Source organism: Cupressus sempervirens, chromosome 3, assembly GCF_028749045.1.
Source record: "Cupressus sempervirens isolate cs-2001-9-10 chromosome 3, ASM2874904v1, whole genome shotgun sequence".
Lineage (NCBI taxonomy): Eukaryota > Viridiplantae > Streptophyta > Pinopsida > Cupressales > Cupressaceae > Cupressus > Cupressus sempervirens.
In genome coordinates, this window is record NC_143120.1 from 482,604,515 (window position 1) to 482,632,250 (window position 27,736).

Genomic DNA, 27,736 nt, shown 5'->3' on the forward strand with positions numbered 1-27,736 from the left:
CTTTGTTTGGCTATTTAGTGGAAGGTGGTCAAGTTTTAAAGGAAATGGAGAGTTGGTGTTTGGAATAATAAGACATGTAATAGACTCTAGAAGCAATAAAAACAAGTTTTTTCTCTATTAACTAGCCACTGTTCCGGTACAGTCATAACCAATACCTCTGAAATGATAGTTGAGTTTGGCTCTTGATTGATCATGATGTAGGAGTCTTAAGGAAGTTTTGTCTTATTCTTTTCATGCATTTTCTTCCTTATTTCATAGTTTTTAGGTTCAAATAATCGGGCTGGTATTTGTAAGACAGTAATTAGCAGAGCACAGTCAGGTTTAGATTTGAAGTTTTCTACAATGTGGCAACTCTTACACCCTCTGTGATCTATGTGATTGGTGGAAGATTTCCACAATGTTGTACATACTTGTATATTATTATTTTTTCTACAGGAGAATAGAGAATCTTGGTGGAGAAGCAGTGTTGAGTGTTTATTTGTTGATTGTGAAAGAGCCTGTGTGAGCACTAATCAACATGAATGAGCTTTCCTTCAAGGATAATGATATTTGGTGAAGGAATATGTATGGGGAGGACATTTATGAAGTGTTGGTGTAGTCCTTTTGTTTTGGTGATGTTGTTAGAGGTCTCATTGAATAGGCCCTAGTTTAGTGACCCTAGAACCAAGGGTTTGGCGACAAATGAATTGGATGGCTAATAGAACCTGAAAAACAAAAATTATTGTCTATCAACTACATATTCCTCTTAGTAGCTCTTTCTTTGTTTTTAAAGCTCTTAAATTCAAATTTTACCACAAAAGTTGCAGTATTATCCATAAGCTGGCATCAAATAGAAAGTTGAACACAAAAAATATAAGAAATCTCACCAGTGTTGAGATAGTTGGCCACAATTTTCAGCACATTTCTTTGGATGAAAAGTTCCTTGATAGTTGCATCCATCTCAACAAACAACATTGACATGATAAGAAGGCCAATACCATCCAATATTCTGACCATTTACCCATGCTTTGCCTTTACCCATTGTGCTCAAATCCAATCCTAATGGATCTTCACTAGTTGGTGCATCAAATGTTGCCTGTACAGTAATAATTTAAATTTTAATGAAAAATGTTAAACAAAGTACACAAATTGTAACTATGCAAACCTTTTCATGGTTCCCGTGGTTGTTGACACAATCGTAGATTTAACATTTAACATCAGGAGCATACCTTGTACCATGTTAGTAGTTGTCTCTGAGGGACAACTACTCCTTTCATCCATTCAACAGAGGAATGCCCATCTATTGTATGGAGATCTATTGATTCACCTTTCAAACCAACCTACATCCACAAAAAATTAGACATGCATATACATAGAAAAATATTACAAAATGAGTTGGAGCTGTATTATCAATCATAATAAATCACAAGATTCCAAACAAGTATTTCTCCCAAAAATCTGTACCACACATTTGTAATCCATTCAATACCATTCACCCTTTTACATTTGAACTCCAAAAAACATCCTTTATGTCAAAAACTAATGCTCATATTCTTGAATATTAAGGAAGAAACTTAAGTTGTTCTAGAATCTGAAGAGAAAAAAATTAAAAGACACCTAGGTCCACTGGTCACAGGTAAAATGTGTAGAGTCATCATGTTATTATAATTTGCGAAGACATATATAGAAAAAATATGGTGCTGTTGGAATGTTTGGAAAGAAAAATAATCTATTTCAGTTCAAATTGTGATATATTAAGCAAAGTAAAAATATCACCAGCTTAGCAGGAAGACACAAAATGACGTATTTGATCCAAAATTGATGACTTCAACCGTGTTTTATTACTTATGATCCATTTGTGCTCTCGAAAACATGTATCATATCTAAATAATTTAATCAATAATTAAAAATTTAAATGTATATAAACTATTCTTTTCTACTCCAAATTATATTATCCTATTTAAGAAAAGAAAATAACAAATTTGCATTAACATGGTTCATACCTAGTAAGACCACTTTTGTATCGACAAGTCTCGTGTTCCCTCCTTAAAGCCACTAAGGGTAAGTGGACCAAGAATCCCTATATTCCAAGATTGAAAATGGGGTCCAATATTCTGTAACATAAATAGATAAATCAGGAATTAGTATCTAATGTGGAAAAGCATTATACTATTATAGTGACAACCAGTAATATTATATCTGATTTCATTTCACATAAAAAACTAGTGACTAAATTCTTATACATGAAATTCGACATAAAACAAGATACTGGCATCACTACACCTACTATTTTCACTTCTGCATCTACCAAATAAGACAAAAATATAGAAGCAACTGCACATATGTGGTTTGAAACAAACCTGTAAACCAACTATCATACTCAAGAGTGCAATTATGTTTGTTCCAACCCTAAGCTTCACACTGGATGGATATCTCACTTTAGAGTTTTCCTTGCTTCCAAATTGAGAGCCTGTCAAAAGCATAAATCCAACATGAAAAGTCCTCCCAATTCTCAATTTCTATGTCTCAACATCCGAAAACCAAAAACAAAAACACAGACCAAACTAGCAATTATTAGTCCACTCTGATTGTCTGACTCAACATCACTAAATTAGAAAACACACTCTAAATTCAGGGATGTTGGATGATCTTATACCTGCAAATTTCCATTGATGAAAACATGCAATGCATCATGTACTAAATCTATAGAAAGAACTGAAAGACCACCATTCTTTATAAAAGGCTCATCCTCACCAACTTCAACACTATACTATACATGATACAACAAATGTATTAATATGTGAAATTGCAAATTTTTGCCCAACAAAAGAAAAATCTTAGGTTTGAATTGATTCAAGATTCTTGTTTAACAAACTAGATTCGTGTTCAACAAAAAAAGTTACAAACTAACCATATGACTATTCATCAAGTAGTCTTCCTATCCACAATTCAACATTAAACATTTAGAATCTAGAGGAAGCATTAAATAATAGATCTACTTGGAAGAAAAAGGAAAATAATTGTTTATGATTTCCTTAAATATTCCTCTATTATCAAGAGTAACATGTTAATATTTAATGGAGTCAAAAACTTAAATTGTTAAAACAGAAGAGCATTCAGAGCTCAGATACAATCAATACAGATACCGTAAAACAAGTCAAATGTGAAGCATAAATGGGAAGCAAGGAACAACAAGAAAAATATTTCCAAAAATGGAAAAGATACGAATGCAAGACACTGAATTAAGTTATTCCGCAAAAATCATAAGCATGCAAGAGATCAATTAAAGTTATCTTGTGATCTATGGATTAGAATGGAATTAATTTTCTAACCTTTCTAAGATATAGTTACAAATCTCAACAATGTGAAAATCAGAACCAACGGAAAACAATCATTCTAATTAGTAAGAATGTTTGATAAAATATTCACCTCGGTAACCATTTACAAAACTACAACATTAAAAAAAGATGTGGAAAAGGTATATCTCACCTTGTAGTGTACCATAAGTAGTCAGTATTATCTCTTGTAGTGTTTATCTGCTCCAACAAACCTATTGTGTAGTGAGAGAGCTATTCGCATTGGAGGTAACATATTCCTGGAATGATTCCCAAGAAAATCCCTTAACAGGTGTCATTTTCATTTGAGTTGTTTGAACAACAACCTGTCATAGAGCATGTGAATTTATTAGTGCCATAAATTCTGCAACTCATGTGCAACTGAAGTAATTCAAATACATTCTATCCATGTATAGAAGAAATATAATGCACTCTAGAAGAGAGCATATTTTAATAAATAAATTTTCATTGTGAAGATGCAAAAATGCAGAAAATCCTTCCACATTGCTCCTTTCAGATAAGCATTGCGATTAAACAGTAACAAAATTTTCATAGGCAAGTGTGAACATTTCTTTTAAACAAGATACTGGCACCCCTACACTTATTATATTATTGAGAGAGGTTCTAGTTTAACAAAGAAGCATGACATGAATCAATAAACAAAAAAGTATAGAGAAATCCTGCACATTGCTCCTCTCAGATAAGTATCAAGATTAAACAACAATAAGAGTAGCAAGGATCATTCCAAAATATTCATACTTAACAATGAAACCTTCATCTTGTTAGGACTTGATCAAATAAGAACATGTAGATCACAGTTCAAAAATAAAGGGCGTAGATAGTTTTAATTTGTAAGCACATTGGCATTTTAAAGAAATTAACTATCACCTTGGCAGTATTGAACACTGAGTTTCTACAGTCAGGGAGAATGCTAATAGACCAAGTAGGGATGTGATAGTGCCGATTGTTAAAAAAGACTATTGCATCAGAGTTTGCATCAAAATTTGCAAGGAAAGCAGCACAACTTCCACGCCCTACAGAATACACATAAGACTGAAAAGACAATGTTGTCAGCTCATTGTGTTTATAATAGCATTATCAACTTCTTAATTCTTTTTTTCCCCTTTTTCAAATGATACTTTAAAGTTTAATCTAAAAATAGTCTATAAAGTAGCAAACTAGTCAACATGCTCAACTTACTTGCTAATAAGTGCCAAGAGAGTTAACTTGAGGATCACCACTAACTAAAGCAGCCTCACAAAGCTTTATAGCCTTGTGTAATTCCTTAAGATGTCCCCACTTTGGTTTCTTGAGAAGCCCTGCAAAGAAAGGAAAAGAACAATAGTTCATGTTTTAATTCCTGAAGACTTTATAGTATTTTTGAGATACAATAAAAATACCAAGCTCAAAACAATTTACATGTTTAAAAATACTAAAGATCCAACTGATTTAATTTGACCCTAAGGTAGAAAGGAACTTAAAGCGGGATATAAACCTCATCTTTTATAAAGATACACAAATGTATTGCTCTTTAAGAATTTTATGTAATTCAGAAAAAATTATTTGTTCCAGTTTGACACTGCTAACAAAGAAGAATATCAGCACAATTCTTATCTCATGCCCGACAAAACATACCATATTCATCAATAGGTGTATCATAGTCATAACTAGTTGTAATGAAAGGCCCTCCTATAGTACGACCAAAATTTGTTCCACCATGATACTGCAAAGAAGAGAAACTAAATTAATATAAAAAATGAGGCCATATAAGAATGGCATGTGCTAGGATAACCCATTTTCTTCAAGGTCAGCTCTACCATATAATAGTTCACAAATGATCCTCCTTTCTGAATAAAGCGAACAACTGCAAAGGCCAGATCTTCAACAGGTCTATGAGAAGTAGTACCCCCAGATTCTGTAAACCTACAAAAATAGTAGACAGTGAACTTCTAATTATAATGTTAATGGCATTCAGTGTACCCACTGTTTAAAAATTAAAAAAGAAAACACTTTACTATCATTTCTTAAAAAGCTAAAATCTGCAAGCCATCAAGAAGACCGATTGCCTACTTACTGCAAATAGCACTATATAAGCAATTTTCAAAATTCAACAGCATTGAGAAGAGGGAATGATTTGTACTAGCCACTCCATGCCTCAGTTCACATTGATGGTTTTTAGGGTTTGTTAGGTACAAAGTTGTCACAGTAGAAACTGTTGCAAGTGTTAATCTGTCAACAATATTCAACAAAAGGGTTGAAGTGTTGAATACTCAGATTATCAACAAGAATTATTATAGGAACATAAAATAACATGTAGACACCTTGAAAACCCAAAAGCTTACATTACATTATTTACCACTTCTTCAATCATTTGGATAAGTGTACATTACATTAAACTACAAAAACTTAAATGCTAGGAAACTGAACTGATGAAATGGATTTAGTGTAATTGCAAGGACACAAGATAAATCCAAACTGACCATCACAATTAATAGAGGTATTAGAGTCCCCAAGCCTCAAAATAGAAATGGGTCGTATGAAATAGAACTCACCATAGGATCTGGCGCATCATCCTGTTTGCACATAACCTAGGGTACACCCGTACCTAATCCCACAATCATTTGTGTAGCCCAGTTCATGTATGATGCCCTAGCAGGCCCAAACATCACTTCATTAGGTTTTTATTCATTTTCTACTTGTGAAGAGGATGAATTAGCAGGTCAGGCTATTCATTGATTCCATACAGATGTACACTTAAAACTCTTCTTGTTTCACTGATCTTTTGTAAGATTAGTGGCCTTAAGATAGAAAAAATTGCCTTAACACAGATTCATGGTAACGTTGTAAGAAACACACACACTTGGGACATAATAATAGGTCCACCTTGAGACTCAAAGAGCCCTTCACTCTTCATTAAGTCCACAACCTTTGATGTAAAAGTTTGCATTGCCATCTGCAGTACTCATCACTTATTCAATATGAGAAACTGGATCAAATATTATGCATTAAAATCCTATAAAGATACAAGGCATTTATAAGTCTTAAAAGTGTCATCATTTCATAGAGAAGCACCTTGAAAGGCTCGTTATCTATCCTGAAGCTGATGCCAGGGAAAAACTTTAACCAAACTGGAAAGCCCCTGCAAATTGATCAATAACATTAATATCCACATTTAATAAACCATGTTGGGTGTTTGAAAGAAGAGAATCTCACATGTAATATAGATCAGTTACAAAAAATTATACCCAAAATTCCATTCGCCACAGACATAAGGACCAATTTGAAGGTTGACATATAATCCTTCCTGTTGCACTATCTTCACGAACTTTACTAGATCAAATCTCCCCTCAAAATAGTACTACAAAAGCAATAAAGCAATACAGAGTCAAAAATAACTTCAGTAGCTTTGGAACTTGCAACATTGGTTTTATGGTCACAAATTGCAACTTATAGCCGATGAACCCTCTAAGCATGTGACAAAATGACCCCTTGAACCTACCTAACACAAAGAGCTTCTGTATGCGAAGGGAATACCTTAACTAGGAGGGGGGTTTTCTACAAGCACAAAGGTTGCATCTAACCTTCAATGCAAGCAATAACTACCCATTTGCTTATATAAGCTTTGATGGCGTCCTTGCCAATTAAGCAACTAAGGAAAACCATTTCATGAAGATCCACTTTACTGATGAACAACAATCCAAATATCCAACATGTTAGGAAAAATATGAAATTGAAATGAGAAATGGATATCCTGGTGGCCAACTGAAAGTAAGGTGAGTGAGAAATCATATACATCAGGTTAAAGTTTTGGTTGTCTCTTGAAATGTTGAAATATGGTCAACTTCTAATCCATAAACATTGAAACTTGTTTTTGTTGTTTACATTTGAATTTGCTAGTTAAAGTCGAAACTCATTTTATCATCATCATCAATATACTGTGCTACTATAGAAGCAAATTGAGATGTATCTGGGAATAATGATATTAAAATACAAGTTGGTTTATGAAGATGCCAACATGTAGCACACATCCCTTATGTTGGTTTTTTTGGTCATGTGTGAACTTGTACCTAACTGTTTGGGTGTATGCCAACTTTGAAATTTTAATAGTTTGAAATTAAAAGCACTTTTCTCACACATAGCAGTTGGATGTTTACATCTTGTGGAGCTTAGGTAAGAAAAAAAATAGGAACTGATTTTACACATTTGAGATCTCATGTTGCAAATATAAGTGGAATGCCCTCTTCCAATAAGGAGAGCATTATGTGGTGTTGCTCTATCTCTAGGGCTTATCCTATTAATGAGTACATTTCCATTACAATTTGGAGTATTTCTATCATCCTTAGCCAGTTCTGTGACATCTAATTTTAGATTTATGATTTGAGCAAATTGGAACATTTTTTCCTATTGATTTTTTCCCAGACAGCTCATATTGTTGAAGAAGGCTACACACCTAGATAGGCCTTTAGTCAAAGAGATCTTAGATTCATTTGGAAGATAATTTCAAAAGCTTCTTAAAAGATGGTTATGGTAAATATTTGCAGCAGCACAAAGGAAGTAATGGTTGTCTAAAGTTGGCCTTGTGATCCTATTCTTCATGTACTATTTGTACACAAAATTAGTACAAATTATATATATGTTTCCTCTCGCATCCGCATCCAAAAAAAATCCCTACTTTTGGAATCCGCATCTGAATCGGTAACTTAGCAATAAAGGATGAAGTTGAGTTTGTTTCCCAAACCACAATGGTGGAATGGATACGCCTCCTATCCTTCACTCAAAAAATCCCTCCAACGATCCATGCTTGCCAAGTGTGAAGGTCTAAAATACAATAAGGGATGAAGTTGAGTTGTGATCCACATCACAATGGTGGAATGAATACAATAAGAGATTCTATTGAGTTTGTGTCCCACATCACAACGGTAGAATGGATAGCCTTCCTGACTAGATTGTGTTACATCCCATTTTTCCATTATGGTCTCTTTTCGGGATTCAAGAACATGAATGTTGAATGATTAAGACGTTGGTTAGTCATTATATTAGGAGGATAAATTATGTCAAATGATAAAATTATACCTTTGATGATCTTTAATAACAAGCATTATATTTTACAAAAAATGTGTTGATATATGTATACACGTTATGTTATCTGACTACCATATACTGGGTTAATGCAGTGGATGCAGGAGAAGTGCTTTCCCTAAATGAGAGAGAGAGAGAAAGAGAGTATCTCCAGGGAAAGGGAAGTAAATCCTGCAGAAAATCCATGATCATCAAGAATATGAAATCACACATACTCACATACTGGCAATTGTTTTCTATGGAATTAATATGGTTAACTGTTAATTTGCAAATTGTAAGTGCTTTTTTGACTTCTTATCAAGGTTTGAACTACTCTCCAAACTCTTACAATAGCATAGAATAAAATTTTGACTGTGTGATTTTCTTTGGTACTAAGGGATCCTCCCTGTACTACATCTATATCTTCTTAAGAAAAAATAATGTGTGGTTATAACATTTTTTAAGTCTGAAAGGATGCTTTTATGTTTATAAATCTAAGAAACAAAATTATGCATACTTGTTTACGTGTATATATTTGTCTTCAAAATTTGAGTAATATATAAATAATGGAAAATCAAATACAACGAAAAATCCATTATCTAACATAAACAAAATCAACCCTTTCAGAGTGAAACAAAGATATCTATAAAAGAATAGAAACTCACTAATTTTAGATCGCCTTTACATGCTCCAATATGAAGAGGAGTCCAACCCCTGTCATCTATTTCATGGGGGTTTGGCATAGACCACCTGCAGGTCAACTTTCGAAATGAAAACTGCCTTTCTTAAGGCATAATACACCCAACTCAAGTTCAATTCAGCAAAGTGTTCAATTAGATCTCTCATCTTATCGTCTGGAAATAGAAGAGATCTACTAAAACCCCTGAAACTCTTATTTGTGACTTTTCATTTTTGCTTGATTTAAAAGATGAAGGAATGTTTCTAGTGATACGCACACCACTGCCTCAAAAGCAAGCAAAAGGGAGAAGTTGGGGAGCACAAGTGACAAATGCAGAAGAAAATAATGCGAATCAAATGCCAAATTAAGAAAACCCTCACACCATGCTCATGCTCCAGCTCCACCTCCTTCGCGCATGCTTCGTGAAACAATCAAATTGAAAATGATTTTTCATTTCAAAGTTAAGCCCATGTTGGTCAAAATTTTGACCAACACGGGCTTAGATTTTTAAAAAATGAAAAATTTCCTTTACAATCTGACCAATCTAAACCTTTTTGATTGATGGTCGAAATATTTGGTCAAAAAATGAGGTCAAATGTAGTAGTGATTGAAAAAGGAAAAGGACTTGGTTTACATGCATTCAAATCTACTGCTCCTTAAACAAAGTGGCTAAGAGGGGACACAAGGGACTGAGATAATAAGCCCATAACATATTGACTTGGATCTTCCACTTCCCACTTTGCTGCACTTGATGTTGATGATGACTATGGGAAAATTTGTGGGCATTGGAGTGCTAGTGCGAATGCCAATGCTAGTGGAGCCCTATTTGTGGTTCTTCTAATTTACCACTACCTATATCATCTAATATAGATGGTGATGATATTTTATAAGTCCCATATTATTATTTTTTAAATGATTACTCACTGTTGACAATTGACATTATTATTATTATTTAATTTTAATATATATTATAACATTTGAGTTTCACTAATATATCATTAGTATTTTGAACTGAAATACTATTGCAAATATGTATATTTTATATTTTAAATGTTTTTGTATTGATGAACTCAACACCAGATTCTTTTTGGTAAACTCCTCAAACCAGACCTATGAACCTAAACCCAAAACACTACGAAGGCTAGTAACTTAGATTTTAAGTAAACAATCTTTGAGAAATTATTTCTTTATGTTATGGCCCCATCTTGAGCATTGTTTTCTCTTGTGGGTTTATGCATACATTGTAGGAGTATCTTGCCTTTGTTTGACTTGTTGTAGAAAATTATCTCCTACTCATCAATTGATGAGCTTAAGAGGCTTTCTAATGAATGGTTCATAAGGCACAATATTTGGTGAAGATTTTGCAAATGGGGTTGCAAGAAAAGTGGGTTTAACTAGAGGAAAATCTGTGGTTAAGCGTGCTTGAGCTGCAGTAGTACTGGGATAGGTGACCTCCCGAGAAGTCCCAGTGCTTCACCTCTATGAGCATCACCTAGATTCAATGAGTGCTAAGTGTTCCATTTATTCTCATGAGAGATGGGTTTGGTGAACCACTACTCATCAAATATGGGTCAATGAGTTTGACTCAAAACTCACACAGTTAAATCCTAATAGTGATATCACAATTTGACTTGTTGTGGAAAAATATCTCCTACTTATCAATTGATGAGCTTAAGGGGCTTTCTAATGAATAGTTCATAAGGTGCAACACTTGGTGAAGGTTTTGCAAATGGGGTCGCAAGCAGAGTGGGTTTAACCATGGAGGAAACTCCATAGCTAAGTGTGCTAGAGCTGGAGTAATACTAGGATGGGTGAACTCCTGGGAAGTCTTAGTGCTTCACCTCTGTGAGCATCATCTATATCCATTGAGTGCTAAGTGTTCCATTCATTCTCATGAGATATGGGTTTAGTGAACCACTACTTGTGAAATATGGGTCAATGAGTTTGACTCAAAAACACAGTTAAATCCTGATAGCAATATCACAATTTGACTTGTGGAAAAATATCTCCTACTTATCAATTGATGAGCTTAAGGGGATTTCTAATGAATGGTTCATAAATCACGACACTTGGTGAAGGTTTTACAAATAGGGTTCCAAGTAGAGTGGGTTTTACCATAGAGTAAACTCGGTAGTTAAGGTGCTCAAGTTGGAGTAGTACTAGGATGGGCGACTTTCGGGGAAGTCCCAGTGTTTCACCTCTATGAGCATCACCTAGATCCAATGAGTTTTAAGTGTTCCATTCATTCTCATGAGAGATGGGTTCAGTGAACCACTTGTCATGAAATATAGGTCAATGAGTTTGACACAAAAATCACACAGTTAAATCCTGATAGCAATATCACAATTTGACTTGTGCAAAAATAACTCTTATCAATTGATACTCTTAAGGGGCTTTCTAATGAATGGTTCATAAGGCATAACAGTTGGTGAAGGTTTTGCAAATGGGGTTGCAAGTAGAGTGGGTTTAACCATCGATGAAACTCCATAGTTAAGCGCACTCAAGTTGGAGTAGTACTAGGATGGGTAACCTCCCAAGAAGTCTTGGTGCTTCACCTTTGTGAGCACCACCTAGATCTAATGAGTGCTAAGTGTTCTATTCATTCTCATGAGAGATGGTTTTGGTGAACCACTAGTCATGAAATATGGGTCAATGACTTTGACTCAAAAATCACACAATTATACCTTGATAGCAATATCACAATTTGACTTGTTGTGGAAAAATACCTCCTACTTATGGATTGTATCTTATCAATCATTGTTTTGAACATATATTATACATTTTATTAATGCTACCTGTTTATGCATAGGCAATTATGGATTGGAGTGGCAGTTGCAAGAAAGTAGTCTTGGTTCATTTCATTATAAAAATAGTTCTTCTTTGGTTGGGTCATAATATTCAACTAGAAACTTATGATCATTTTTTCCCATTGACATTCTCAACAATAGAAAATCGTGCAGAATCTTTGTGTAAGTCACTTGACCTAATTTGAATGAAGTTCTTATGTAGTTGATCAGATTATCATGTGTTGTTTTTCAATTGATTCTAAGTCAATCTTATCTATTTTCAATAGTAGTAGTTACATAGAGGGGATGCAGGGATATGCTGATAAACTTAAAAACATTTGGAAAATGCTTCTGTATAGTGAGTAGCTAGCTCTGCTCTTTGAAGAGCTATCATTGAGTTTTGTTTTGTGTTGCTGATGTCATAGACACACCTATATAACCATTTGTGGAGCTTTCGCACAAGAAAATTTATCATATGCAAGGCTTCCTTAAATGTAACACAACACAAGATAGAATGCAGATATGAAAATGCTTCTTGTTCTAAAATGGCTGCACAGAGTGTTGGATCTGAGTAGCCCATCTACAATTTCATTTTTTTCACATGGGTTGTAGCAAATATGATTAAAAATTTGGGATAAAGTTCTGGATACTTGCTGGGAGATACAGTACGATTTAGATAATATGAAAAGAAGATAACGAGTTCCAATCTTAAAGTCAATATATTAGATCAATAGATCAAAGCTTTTTGTATAGAGAATGATTCCTTTCCTACGTCTATGTATATACATGAGAAAAGATGGGAAAAATTTATAGGAAAGTAATGCAAATTTTTCAAATTCTTTTCAGTGGTATCTCCTTTGGGTACTTTTCTTTGAGGGGTCTGCTGCAGGTTTTGTATTTTTCCTCATGGTATTGATTCTATTTGTTGACACATAAGGCAGTGATCTACAGTATAGTAGATAAAAGCATTTACCAGCTACACTTAATGCATTAAGAGAAGATTTATTGCAATTCAAGTGCATGCAATAATTTTTATGAGTTGTTTGATTTGAAGGTACATTTGACATTAGATATTTAGGTACTATCTTCCATCCTACCATATATCTTTTGCCTTGGCCTGAAAAATAAAAGAAGATCCAAACTACTTACCTGGATTCTGCTTCCAGCAACCAGCCAGAGAAACCAGAGATTTGATGAAGATCCACACTTATCAAATGCGTAGCTTATTTCCTCCAAACAGAGCTTTGTTTCCTCATCTTGTGAGCAATTCTTTGTTGCTTCGTGACCACAATCTTTGAAGTGAAAAAGAACTTGTTTGACATAGAGCAGATGCTTACCATCATGACAAGTGCTTTCACACAGGTGATCGCATTGGAGAAGAGCCCTACAAGGCATGTGCAGAATAGAGGATTGAAAGAAGATGCATCTTTAATGTGCAAAACAAAAGGAGGGTCGCAATGTCTTGGATAATGATGTCATGTCCCCTTTTCAAATAATTAAAAATAATAATCTTTTCTAAGGCAGGCAGGCCCAAAAAGGTGAAGTTTCAAAAAAAGGGGATAATATTTGGAAGCTAATGGACTAATAAATGAAAATTATTATTAAAATATGTTTTATTAACCCCTCTTGGATGTGATTTAGGGTTATGCCCTCTTTTAAGGAGTTTGGAGGCATTTTGGGCTCATTCCAGAACTTGATTTTTGCTCATTTCTTTGTTATTGTTCAGAGGTTGCCAAACCTGTGGAGAAGGAGACCCAAGAACAGGAGTTTGAAAGTTTATAGGAAGGCTAAGGATGGGAGTTTTAATCCATTCCATGTGCATGCTCATTCAGAGTTTTCCTTTGTGCTGAATAGTGCAGATTTGTGGTTTTTCGGGTGTGTTTTTTGTAAAAGTTTGGTGTTTCTGGTTGAGTATTTCATATTAGTTTGGGTTTCTGCTTTATATCAGACTTTAAAATGTTAAAATAGATTTTAATATATGTATTTGGATATGATTATACTTCTGTGATAGATTATTAAGTTTTTGTGGTGATTCCGGGCTATTTTGTGCTATTTTTGGGAGCTCAATGAGCATTGTTTTTGTCCTCCATTTGGGAGCTATTGTGTGCATGTTATACAGATCTGAAAATATCATTTTATAGGCTGTTATGCTGCTCAAATTTCTTTAAAAATGTCCACTTTCAGATTTATTAATAATAGGTGAAGCTGTGAAGCTTTTGGCACTATTTCTGGCATACCCGAGTTGGGGTTTTTTTTGAGAAATTGGTGGATCTTTGAAATATTGGTTGCTTTATTTTAAAGATATGATTTGAGGCTTGAAATATCATATAAAATCAGAAAAGGGACATTTCAGTGGTATCAGAGCTATGATCTTGCCAGCCTGAGGGTTTTTAGAAGTTTGCATGTCAGTTTTGATAACTACCCAAATCTTGCATGTCATAATTTATGGTTGCATGTTGCTTCCAATCAGCTGGATGTCAAAATTTATGGTTGCATTATAATTCTAATAATTTTCATGTTAGTTCTTGGTGAATTTGGTGGTTGCATGTTGCTTCTAATCAGCTGCATGTCAAAATTTATGGTTGCATGCAACTAAGTGAAAGAGAAAAGAGATATTGACAGCGAGAAAAGAATAAAGAAATTTTGATCAAACCTCTAGTTGAAATTAAAAGTATAAAATCCAAGGAAGGAAAAAGTATGGCTAATCTAGATGATATGGCAAAGAAATTCTTCCAAGACATCCAAAATACTCAGAAGCAAATAGTGGATAGTTTGGCAGAAACTAGAGAGGCTTTGCGAATATTGACATAAAAATTGCAAGGAGTTGCATCTATTAATGAGAAAGGGAGCACTTTAGAAGAGTCAAGAAACATGAAAATCACACCCTCTCAATCAACAAAAATTATTTTTCTGCATGCAGATGAGCCACCAGTGCCAAATCCAACCCTTAATCCCATGGAAGAGGTTACAGGTAACTTGATTGCATTAAGAGCTACTTACAATGGTTTAGATGATGACTTTCACAATTTAGTTACTTTTAGAGAATATGTGGATATGATGAACACTTTGATGCCCAAGAAAGAGTACAGAAGGGAGCATGACATAAGTGGAAGAGAGATCAAAAATAAAATAAGCAAGTTTATAGCACCTACTTTTGATGGAACAAATAAAATTTCAGCTAGAGCATGGCTACAAAAATTACAGACCTTCTTCACACTTAACCCCATGAAGGAGAGTGATGTTGTTCAAATTGCAAGTCTACACTTGGAAGATGTAGCCTATGATTGGTGGTATCATGGAATGACTACTCAAGGTCATGATTAGGTAACTACATTTGATGATTTTAGTCAAAGAGTGATAGATAGATTTGACCTCAAGGATGATGATTATGAGGATGTTGTTGTGCATGATGGTGAGATACCTGGTAGAGACGAGCAGACATTGAGCATTCATGACTTTTCTGAGAGAGAGTACTAGGCACAGTTAGATGCTTCGTCACATGAGGTTGAGGCTAGTAGTATTTCACATGATTTATCCTGCCAGCTGAAGGTGAGTGAAGACAGTATTGTGACTACATTATCTCATCATGACATGTATGTGGAGTTAGTTGGTATTGATCATATTACTCAGGTGAGGAATTTTCTTGAGTTACTAGCTGATTCTAGTTTACAGATGTGGACTCGAGATTGTTATATTAGCATTTGGGATTCAGTTGACTGGAAATCTTTAACACTTTTTGGTAGCAGTGATTGTTTGGGTGCTATCATGGATTTGATTAGTAGATTGCATGGTGTTGTCTTTTCTTGTGATAGCAGCTTGTCCAATGTTGGTATTAGTTTTTATACACCGGTGTTGGGCTTTGTTCATATATCTAATTGACCATTTTTGTTGGAATGTGTTGATGATCTTTCATATTTGGTAGTGTGTATAGATGAGTCCCAAGGTCATATTGGCATTGATGACATCTAGGAGGATGTAGTGGGCAATTTTGAAGACTTAGTTTCCTTGGCGGTTTGTTTTGGTACAGAGGAGTTGGATAGCAGTGCTTCAGTTTTTGATACTTCGTTTGTTGATTTGAGCTTTAGAGTTGATTCATAGGATATGGATGGTAATAATCTAGAGACTAGTAACTTTGAGGATACTCCTTTAGACAGTGCATCAGAGGAGGTTTGTAGGAGACAGTCAAGCCGGTACCATCATGTGTCTAATTAGTTGAGAGTTAGTGAATGAGACATTGCTATCGCTTGCCAAAATTTTGATGCTGCTTGTCAATTATTAGCAGTTTATGGATGGGGTTCTCCTACTAGTGATGAGCAGGGAGGCAGTTATCTTTCCTTAACAGAGTTCCACTCTTTATGGGAGGCTATCCAGATTCTGAGATAGGATTATATGCAGTTGGTAGCTGACAGAGATTATCTTATGGAGTGGGGTAGTATAGCATATGATGCATTGTTGGCCAAGGAAGATGAGGTGAGTGAGCTTACTGAGCAGCTTGAGGTGACTTCTGAGATTCTTGAGAGTACATAATTGGCTTTCAAGGAGTCACAGTTTCATTTGGCTAAGGTGACCATGGAGTTAGAGCAACTACAGTCTTTACTAGATTCTATACAGTCACAAGCTGTGGTGTTTGATGATCCAAAGATGTCCATGGTCGAGATTGTCAAAGATAGTGGAGATGGGGATGCATCCATCCTTGATACTAACATTGGGTTCATCCCCACTAGAGTCAGGTTCAGTTGAGTTGGGTGATGCAGTAGATTGTTGTGGTATACCTGACATGGTGGTGACCTCTAGCACTAATGGCACGAAGACTAGAGATGCTGTATCAAAGACCATGTGTGATGTTGGTGAGCCGATAGTTGGCATGGTTCCTGCTAGTAATACTACTCCCTTGGTGATGTCTTTAGAGGTAGAAGTCAGTTCCAACTTGGTTAGTGATCGATTGTAGTTAGCTACATCTGGATTGCAGTCTGAGCCACTGACTGAGATTGGCGCATTCTATCAGCATTACATTGTGAGGTATGCTCATCAATTTACCTTTGATGACCATGTTGATGAGATGATGATACAGAGATGTACTTTGGTTCCTAGTGCTTATCATCAATTATGGGATAGTTTAATGCCTCGAGATGAGAGTTGTGATGGGCACGACATGGTGATAGGTTCTACAATTGACAGCTTGATAATACATGACTTAGAGCAGGAGTTTTGGAGTGATGCTTCAGCGGGTGTTGTTATTGATTCTACTCCTTTGGCTATGACATCTCCTGACTTAGTTGGTGATCAGTCACAGTGGGTTGTATCACTTGTTCATGGTGAGCTATTGATTGAGGTTGGTTTTTTTTATCAACATTATATTGCAAGGTATGTACATCAGTTAGCATTTGATCCTTGTGTTGAGGAGTTGATGGCAGGAAAATTTGGTTTGGGTTCCAATTCTTGTTGTTTATCTTGTGATGGCTTTTCACCATCAGGGGTGCATGGGAGTTATGGTTATGAGACAGTGGTCAGTGATCTACAGAGTTGTGTTGACTACAGGAGTTGTACAGTGTGTGGATTCTCCATACTTGGTACAATTTCATTCGAGAGTGTTCACCATTGTTGCAGAGTTGGATTGTACATTCTGTATAGGCCAGTGGGATGCGTTGATGGTATTTACTATGTTGGAAGTTTGATTTGTCCACTTTACTTGGGTTCTGATGTTCTAAGAGTTTGTATCTCGTGGGTTTTTGACTGTGGCAGTGGTGATTTTGGAGTCTAGTTGAGTTGTAATTGTTAGTTTGATTATGGATTCCTCTTGGTCATATTGCAGAGGATATTGCAGAAGCCTGTGTTAATTGGCAGTAGTATAGTTCATGACTACATCTGGGATCCAGGTGGATTGATTGTTTTATTGTTCAGCCATTGCTTGAGGACAAGAAATATTTGGGAGGGGAGGACTTATCATGTCCCCTTTTCAAATAATTAAAAATAATAATCAAGTTTCTAAGGCAGGCAGGCCCAAAAAGGTGAAGTTTCAGCAAAAAGGGGATAATCTTTGGAAGCTAATGGACTAATAAATGAAAATTATTATTAAAATATGTTTTATTAACCCCTCTTGGACGTGAGTTAGGGTTATGCCCTCTTTTAAAGAGTTTGGAGGCATTTTGGGCTCATTCTAGAACTTGATCTTTGCTCATTTCTTTGTTATTCTTCAGAGGCTGCCAAACCTATGGAGAAGGAGACCCAAGAATGGGAGTTTTTAGGTTTCCAGGAAGGCTAAGGATGGGATTTTGAAGCCATTCCATGCGCATGCTCATACAAAGTTTTTCTTTGTGCTGAACAGTGCAGATTTGTGGTTTTTCGAGTGTGTTTTTTGTAAAAGTTTGGTGTTTCTGGTTGAGTATTTCATATCAGTTTGGGTTGCTTCTGTATATCAGACTTTAAAATGTTAAAATAGAGTTAAATATATGTATTTGGATATGATTATACTTCTGTGATAGATTATTAAGCTTTTGTGGTAATTTCGGGCTATTTTGTGCTATTTTCGGGAGCTCGATGAGCATTGTTTTTGTCCTCCGTTTGGGAGCTATTGTGTGCATGTTATACAGATATGGAAATATCATTTTATAGGCTGTTATGCTGCTCAAATTTATGTAAAAATTTCCACTTTCAGATTTATTAATAATAGGTGAAGCTGTGAAGCTTTTGGCACTATTTCTGGCATACCCAATTTGGGGTTTTTTTTTGAGAAATTGGTGGATCTTTGAAATATTGGTTGCTTGATTTTAAAGATCTGATTTGAGGCTTGAAATATCATATAAAATCAGAAAAGGTACATTTCAAACAAAAATATATTTCCTCACTCAAACAATCCCGTTCTTTGAAATCTAACAACAAGTTGTGATTGCCACAGAAATATAGTGCTCCTCTTGCTCGCGATACAGAAATGCATAGCCTATTTTGCTTAGCTAGATATCCAAGATTTCTATCATCGTTGGATCTTACGAGGGAAACAATCAAAATGTTATTCTCTGAACCTTGAAACCCCAACAGTAAAACATCAAACAACCACATTGACAATGAAATAGGCAATCGACCTTTTTCATTTTCAAAACAATATGAAGCCCATGTTGGTCGAAATTTCGACCAACAATGGCATGGATTTTAAAACAAACATATTTTTCCTTGCGTAGTGCAATCAATCTAAACCATTTTAATAGATGGTCAAAAATTTTGGTCAAAAAATAGGGTCAAATGTACTAGTGAGTAGGTTTGATCTATAAAGTACAACTCACTTTACAACATCTTCTCATATGCTAGTTCATTGACTAGCCTTCATTATCATCTCCATCACTGATATTCTTGGCATCTACTAAAGAAATCCCTTCTTCACCCTTCTCATCACACTTCACCTCTATTGTTCTTCTCTTCATATCTTCTCCTTAAAATCACCAATCAACCATGAGCTAACCTTCAAATTCACTCCTTATGCCTCCTTAAATAGGTAGCTTTGATCTTTTGCAGCTTAAACATCACCATTGATCTTAGGGTAAGGTCAAATTCATTAAAACCTTGAATCTTTTTGTTTGTTTTCCTCTTATAGAAACTTCTAGTCAAATCATTATCTTTGATTGCTTAAAAAAATTCTCCTCATGCATTAAATATGCTATCTCATCAATCCTTATCTTCCACACACTTTGAATAACTCAAAATTCCAACTGTGTTAGCCTCAAATTCAAATCTTTCTCAAATTATAAATTTTATTGTCACTCAGCAATCACTGTGTTCTTTAGCTTGGTCATCATTGTGTAGCTTGACACATACTATATTGTCCCACTTAGCATCACTGGACTCTCTCGGCCATAACTATGCTTGATCACTACAACACTTCTTCATATATGTGCTTGATAATAACTAACTCTTGGCTTGAACTATTTTGTTTGGCTTCTACTTAAGTTCCTTAATCTTTTACTTCAACTCCTTCATTGACCAATGAATACTGATACTCGATCAAGATTACCCTTTTGACTTGTTTTAACTCTTAGCTCCATCTAGCTATCTTCTTTACTTTAGGTATTGATTGAACAACACATTATCTTGTCAATTACTAACTTATCAAGTGCCCATTGTATTTCCATGATACTTAACACATCTCAACTCAACCTTTCAATAGGTCATCTCATAATCTCTTATTTTCATATCCTCTTCATAAAAATAATAATATGGCACTCTACACTATTAGTAAAATGCCTCTCTAGTAGGTTTGACACTCTGTCTTACCAATAGGTTTGACATCAATGACAACATAATAATTGCTCCAATTTTAGTTTCCAACACAATATTTTTTTCTCATTTTCTAAAGGGAATTTCTTGTCATTCCTCTACATGATGTGACTTTTCCAGACTACTATCCCATCCTATTTACTATCACTTGAAAAACAACTTAGAGGTGTCCTTGTAAAATGCATTTTTTTCTCAACACTTCATTGTTGAATCATGAACCTACTACGACACATATTTTGTGTGTCTAGAATTTAAAACCTCAACACATACCCACATTGGATGGATTCAATGGGGGAATGATGCCATTTCCTTTATGACAATATTTATGTGCATCTATGGTAGGAAACTTACTTTTTATTGCACACGATCCTATGAATCCACCGCCAAAGATCTGTGTGTTGATTCTAAGGTACTATCCTTGAATCTATTTGTTTTAGACCTACAAATTTGGCTTGCAAATCTCTACCACCAAAGGAAGATTGTTAATAATTATGCTACTAGGGGTACTTAGATAAAGGCTCATTTCCACTTTCTTGAAGTTGGAGACCAGGGTTCTAAGAAATTCTTCCAAGTTCTTAGAGCTCATCATACCTCTATGGGGATCAAAAGAATTAAGGAAGGCAAACAAAGTTTCTGTGCACTTCCTGACATTCTTCAAGATTTTGTTTGACACTACGAGAATGTGTTCAAAGTGTAAGGAAATTTACCTAACAAGGCCCAAGCCTTGAAGGAATGCACTATTGTGACTCCAAATTGGCTTACAATTGAGCAATGTGATTTTTGTGAGAAAATTCTTACCCTTAGTAACCTCAAGGAATCTATCTTCTCTATGGTGGATGACAAGGTTCCTGGGTGTGATGGCTTCTCCTATAAATTTTATAAAGCTTTATGGGATTCCATTGGGCCTGATCTACACAAAATATACTTTGAATAATTTCATTCTAAATCCCTTGGTAATATTATCAACAAAGGAAATATTAAATTCATACCTAAAGTCAAAGATCCTTTAGATATTTCCAATTGGAGATCTATCACCTTTTTCAGTGTCTTTTACAAGATCATAGCGAAATCCACGGCTCTAGAGATTCACCTTTTTTTGCCTTTGATTGTGAGCCTAGAGGAATTTAGATTCGTCAAATCCAGATATATCCTTGATAACATCATTTCTATTTGGGAAGGTATGGAATGGGTTGGTAGGTATAATAAGAAAACCCTTTTTCTCAAAATTGATTTTGCCAAGGCTTTAGATTACATCAAATGACCTTTCATTCTTGCTATGCTTTGAGCCTTAGGATTTGGTCTTTATTTTCTTTAGCTGATGGAAATGCTCTTTAGGGATACTTCATGTTGCATTACCATCAATTAAAGGCAATCTAAGGCCTTTGATCTCTTCAAGTCCATCCACTAGGGAAGTTCTCTAGCTTCAGCTTTTTATGTTCTTTCTATTGAAGGTTTTGGGTATTTTCTTACCAATGCTATCTCCTTTGGCCATGTCAAAGGAGTTTCCCTTTTTGAGTTTCCTACTCAGCTTGTCAATGGATACTTTTCTTATGACTCATTTTTCACTCTCATTGAGGATGAGGAAATTTTTTTAAATTCTCTCCTATGTCTTTACACTTTTTGTTTGGCTTTTGTTCTACAATTCAATGGCACAAAACTTTGTGCTATAGGAAGTCATTTCTTCCTTGTCTACCATGGCTTTCTCAAATAGTTGGACATGGATTCAACACAAAGAGATATTTTTCATCTTCAACATCCCTTTTTCCTTTCAAGCTTTGATTGTCGACCTTTGGAATTTTTTACTTGCCAAGATTTCCAAAAAGCTAGATTATTGGTTCACCAAGCCTCTATCTTTGGCTAGAAAATTCTAGATTTGTTCAAGATCTTGACAGCTACCAATGTTTATTACTGATCTTGTTGGGCTCCTTCTAAAGCCTCTTATCTTAAGTTAGGGAAGCTTACCAAAAATTTCCTCTAGGCTTTAGGATCTGACCAACATGGTTTTCACATAGTCACTTGGGAGTGTTAGATTGTGGTGACTAATCAGGAAAGTACTGTACATACTTCATAAATAGTGGGGTTCATTTTTTTGGGCAGTAGCCGACATGGTAGCCGACATATTATGGTCGACATATGGCCGACATGTTATAACCCTAAAGCGGTTTAATACTTGTATAAAAGGGCTTAGGGTTGGGTATTTTTCATAATGTTGTGATACAAAATTGGTTCTTGCAGCGGTATTGAGCTGTAAGGGATTACGGATTGTAATCAGGTTGTAATCACTGGATTGTAATAAGATCGGACTTGCTGTTTGGTGGACGTAGCCCAGGGATTGGGTGAACCACGTTAAATCTTGGTGCCTTGTGTTCACTTCTGTGTGTTCTATTATTTTCTGTTATTGGTTATATTTACATGTAGTTTTTATTTCTGTCCGTGGTTTATCCTAATAGGGAGTATTGTTAAATACCCAATAAGTCTAGAGACCTTGGCCTTTTGTCCACTTAGAAATAGGGTATTGCCTTATGTGTTAAATGGATCATTCGTGCCCTCATTAGAGGTGAAGCCTAGAAAATTCTTCATAGTCATTGTATTTCTTCCAAATTCCTAGTCCATAGGCTTTCTTGAAAGGGCATTGGGTTTCAAACCCTTCTCATCATGGCAAACTAGTGAAAATCCAGGACACTTTTCATGTTAAAAGTATCTGGGGAGCCAAGTAAGCCATCAAACCTTGGCTTCATTGGGCTAGTGATGGTTTTGGGGATGGGCTATCTATGAACCAATACACAATTTGGTGGTATTCCCTATTTCTTGAATAAGGAGTTCCACTAGTCAAAACTTAAGGTGCTAGTGCACTACATTTTTAAAAATGTGGCAGTAAAACTCCCAAAGATCTATTCTCCAAAATCACCATGAGCCTCAAAACATGGGAATATATGCAATTCCAATTTTGTTTAACTTGACTAGATCATCATATTTTTGACCTACTAGTCTCTTCTTTTCCTTCTCATTTGCTCGACAAGCTGGGTATCTAGCTAGTTAAGACATGATGGAAGGACTAAAAGTGGTATCCATGTACTCCTCTTGTCAATTACAAGCCCAAGATGGGATACCTTTGACTAGTGCCACATTTTCCTATGGTTCATACTCTCAACCAACATTGGCACCTCTACTCTTCACAAAAGAATTTGAGAAATAGGTTTAAAACTATTTAGAATGCCATCATCGAGTTGAAGATTGTACACTTTTCTTGGTGTGCTTTGTTTTAGGGATTGCCTCTAGGTCCTTAGCTCAAGCACTTAGGTATTCCTTACCTTCATTGTCCACTTTTGGGGAAACCTAAGTCTTTCCTACATATTTTTTGGTTTTTCTATAAAGCCCAATATTATTGGCTCTAGATTCTTGACTTTTTCAAGCCTTTTAGGATGGAGCCATTTTTTTGGCACATGATCTTGCTAGAAGATTCTCCTAGAATCCTATTCAAGTATACCCAAATTTGGTATGCTTTTAGGACAAAGATTTTGGTCACTCTTTGGAAGGATAGAAATGCTATTCTTTTTATTCACAACTTTCTAGATATAAATGTTTCTATGTATACTAAACCTTGTATATGTAATGATGAAGATGCAAGTACAAACCAACAAGGTGTCCCTTAAGGGCCCACCTATAGGAGTTTCTCAATCATTGTGGCAACATGTCATGCATAGTTTCCTGAGTTCTACTAAATTTTACTTCCATGGACCAGACTCTGACCTGTGGCTATCATCTAGGTCATAGTTCTTCTACTTGCCACTCATAGACATGAAACTCTTAGGCTACCTCTCACTCTGCTAGTGGTGGCTTTGATGACTCGTGTCTCCATTCTGCCTCTTTTCCATGGGGTTCTAGCTGGTCCCTACTTGCTCCTCTTGCTAATTTTGTTTGCTTTGGTTGGCCTTCTTCCAATCGAGATCCGAAGTGGTCATTCCCTTGCTTGGACCTAGTGATTTTGCCTCCCAGGGTGGAGGGAGAAGAAGAAAAAGAAAAAGATGTTCCTAATGGTGGGTGGGGTTTTAATGACCATCATGATCCACATCCCTCTTTTGGCACTATATTAGCTACTTGAAGGTAGTTTTTAAAATTTTATGAATAGTTATTAATTTTTTAACTTTGTCATGTGAACTCTCACGGGGTGATCCTTATATCCCACAACCCTTTTTTTGTGAATATGTAACCTTAATAGTTTAATAATAGATAAGGAACTATTCATCAAAAAAATACTACCCAATCAAAACAAAAGAAATATACTCCCAAAATATTTAAATATTTTTAAAATATATGTATCTAAATGTTTATTCTAATAAACACATTTAGATGATACTTTAGATCACTTTAACATCACGAATTTTATTCCATTATTAAATTAAATGCCTATAAAAAGCATATTATATATATTTTAGATGGTTGTTATATATATTTATATTTTAGTATAAATTTTCAATAAATGAAATATACTTATATAGAAATAAATAAACTATTAATATAGTCATCTTAAATATATTTATCTAAAATAAAAATGATACTCATATTGAAATGTCTATATTAAAGAAACTATAAAAATATATCAATTTTTTATATCTATATCTTAAATAACAAATTCAATGTAATCTCTTCACCTTGATACTTCTTAGCATTCTTTAAATCAATGTTATCATCATATATTAAAAATTCAATGCAAGCATATCCAACTTAATATTAGTAAACATATTTTAAATATATGTCTCACAATAATATAGTAAATAACATATAAGTGAAAGAGATTCTTGACTTTTCTTAGCTTGTATTCTAATATCAAATGGAAAGGATAGTAAAATCCTCCATTTAAAATATTAATCTTTTTGAGGATCCACCTCTTAATCTAAGAATGTGACTCAATCCTCTAATTTAAACATGTAAAGCTATGTACATCTTCTAACCTCAAATCTTATCCATAAATATACAAATATAGTACACACATAAGATAGATTCTCATATCAAATAAAAATGAAACTCTACCTCTTAATCTTAAGTCTAGAGCTAATATTTTGACAAATGTAAGTCATACATGAGATGATATCTTTTTATATCAAACCAAAAGGATGATAAGGATCTAGAATAAATATATAAACTCTTTAGAGAAACCTTCCTTAGTAAATGTCAAACCAATTTCTATAAAACTTTCTTTTATCGTAAGTCCAAAGCTTACCCATGGACCATGACATTCCACCTCCTTCTTCTAAGTCTGGAAGTAACAAATGTAACTCATACACTAGAAGTGTCACTCATACACTAGAAGATGACTTCTTATATTAAATTGAAAAGGATGATAACAAATCTCTTAGTAAGAACATAAAGTGTTCTATAAAGTTCTCCTTGAATGAAAACATGAATCTTTTCTATTAACCCATCTCTTTATCTTAAGTCTAGAGGCTAACAAATATGATTAGTACATAAAATATGACATTCCACATCATCTTAAAATCTTTATAATGAAGATCTACTTGGTTATTCCAAATCCACTCATTTATTGACCAATCTACTGACTCACACATTAAAGAACTACATAGCTATTCAATCCTTACAATTGAAAGAAAAAGGAAGAAAAAGATTAGATTAAACTATTTATTAGATTATCCAAGTTAATCTGAAACCTAATCCAATGCAGATTATGTGCACGAGAGACTTATAGTCAGAAGTTGTTAAATTTGATTGTGTTAGAAGACTTTTGATTCACGATTTAGATCACACGCATATCCCAACACATGATACATGCACAACCCTAAAAACAGGATAGTTGCTTAGTAGACAAAAAGTTTAACTATATATAGACGATTGTAGACAAAAGAAATTTAGTGCCCCCCTTGTAAGATACGCGTTTTAGTTTTGCTTTGCCCAAAAACAGACCCCAATAGACGCTCACATTGGGATTACTTGCAGAAGCAACGGTGGGCGTGACAACCATTTATTATTATCATCATTAAAAACCGGCTTATATCTCCACATTTAATTTCTACACCTAAACCTGATTTACTTCCACTATTAAAATCCAACACAGGCACTCGATGAACACATTACATTACAATCAAGAAGAAGAAGATGGCTCCCTATTCCAAATCTGCCCTTGTTCTTACGATCTTCCTTGCCTGTGCAATCATGGCGGCAAATGCAGGCAGGAAATCCCCTCCTCCTCCATCTTCCGCCATAGTAAAGGCTTGCAGCAGTGTCAAAGACAAAGAGTTCTGTATTGGGTCTTTGTCATCTGCTCCAGGCGCATTGAAAGCGAACATGACAAAGCTGGCTGTGATAGCAGTGAAGTTGAGCCTCAAAGAAGCCAAAGCTGTTTCTCGCTATGTTGTGAATATGGAGAAATTGGTGAGTAGTTCTAATGGAGCGCTGAAGGACTGCGTGGAGCTTTACAAAGACGCGGTGGCTGATCTGAAAACGGCGTTGTCAGAATTGAAAGACGATGATGATTATGTGGAGGACGATGTAGATGATGCCAGGGCTTATCTCAGTGCGGCATACACCAACACTGATACTTGTTTTGATGGATTGTCTGATCAGCCAGACATCAATGGCCGCATTCAGAAAAGATCACTTAACCTCTCTAAGTTGATAGAAGATGCACTCGCTGTCACTGCCAAGCTTGCTGGTGATCATGACGATCCATCAGATGGTTATTGATGTATTCTGTTCCTCTGGATGTTATGTGTGGCTTTGGTTTAATCATGAATGAATAAATGCCAATGCTTTTGTTTGTTCTTCTCTTTTGTTCAGTGCAAATCTCTTTTCTTTTCTTTGAAATTGCAGCTCAATTAGGGTTTATTGGATTTTACTTGGAAAGTAGATTAGGGTATAATGGGTGTATTTTTATATATAAATGAGATATGGTAGTTGATTGTTTAATAAAACTTCTTTATCCTTGGCTAAATCTATATTGCTTTTTCAAATATTCTATCGTTATCACGTCTAATTTCTGCGTTTTTTTACCATATTATCTTGTTTTGTTAAATGGGGTTCTTTATTTTGTAGTGTCACCTGCACTGAGATAAGTCCGTCATTCATATTCTAATTTAATGAACGATGCACTTACTGTTACTGCCAAGCTTGCTGGTGATAATGTAATGTCTTGTCTTAGTACTGGTTTTTATAGATGGATATAGACTGTGGAGATCTAAGGCGGTGTTTGGTGACTGTCGCGTTCACCATTGCTTCTGCAAGTAATCCCAATGTAGGCATGCATTGCGTCTCATGTTTTTGGGGTTGTGGAGGTATCTGTTCTTGTGATCATGGATTCTAGTGTGGTTAGAAAATGTGACACACAATGAAATTTAAAATAGTTTGACGAAAAATCTGTAATACGATAAATGTATTTTTAGGGTTGTACAGATAATGTGCATGCGTTGGGACTTGTCTTGGGATTATCATTTACAAACAAACATTTATGATTAGATTATACCATACAACTTTTACAAACGGTGATAAACAATCAAATCTACAAATCGGTCATACATGGAAGCATTGATCCTGTCATGGTTGTCCTTAAGGTTATTATTAATCCTTCCTCGAACACCTTGAGCTGATCAGATATATCATCATATTTCCCTTCCATCTTCTTC

General features: G+C 35.1%; 1 protein-coding gene and 1 pseudogene across 1 annotated transcript; one reads left to right on the forward strand and one right to left on the reverse strand.

Moving 5' to 3' along the window:
• Positions 1–862: 862 nt before the first annotated feature.
• LOC149567268 (beta-galactosidase-like) lies at positions 863–26,079 on the reverse strand (annotated as a pseudogene).
• A 191-nt stretch (positions 26,080–26,270) lies between these two features.
• LOC149567269 (pectinesterase inhibitor 10-like) lies at positions 26,271–26,801 on the forward strand. The gene has a single exon (XM_089816622.1). It carries the CDS (start codon positions 26,271–26,273, stop codon positions 26,799–26,801), a length of 531 nt encoding a protein of 176 aa, XP_089672748.1.
• Positions 26,802–27,736: the final 935 nt, after the last annotated feature.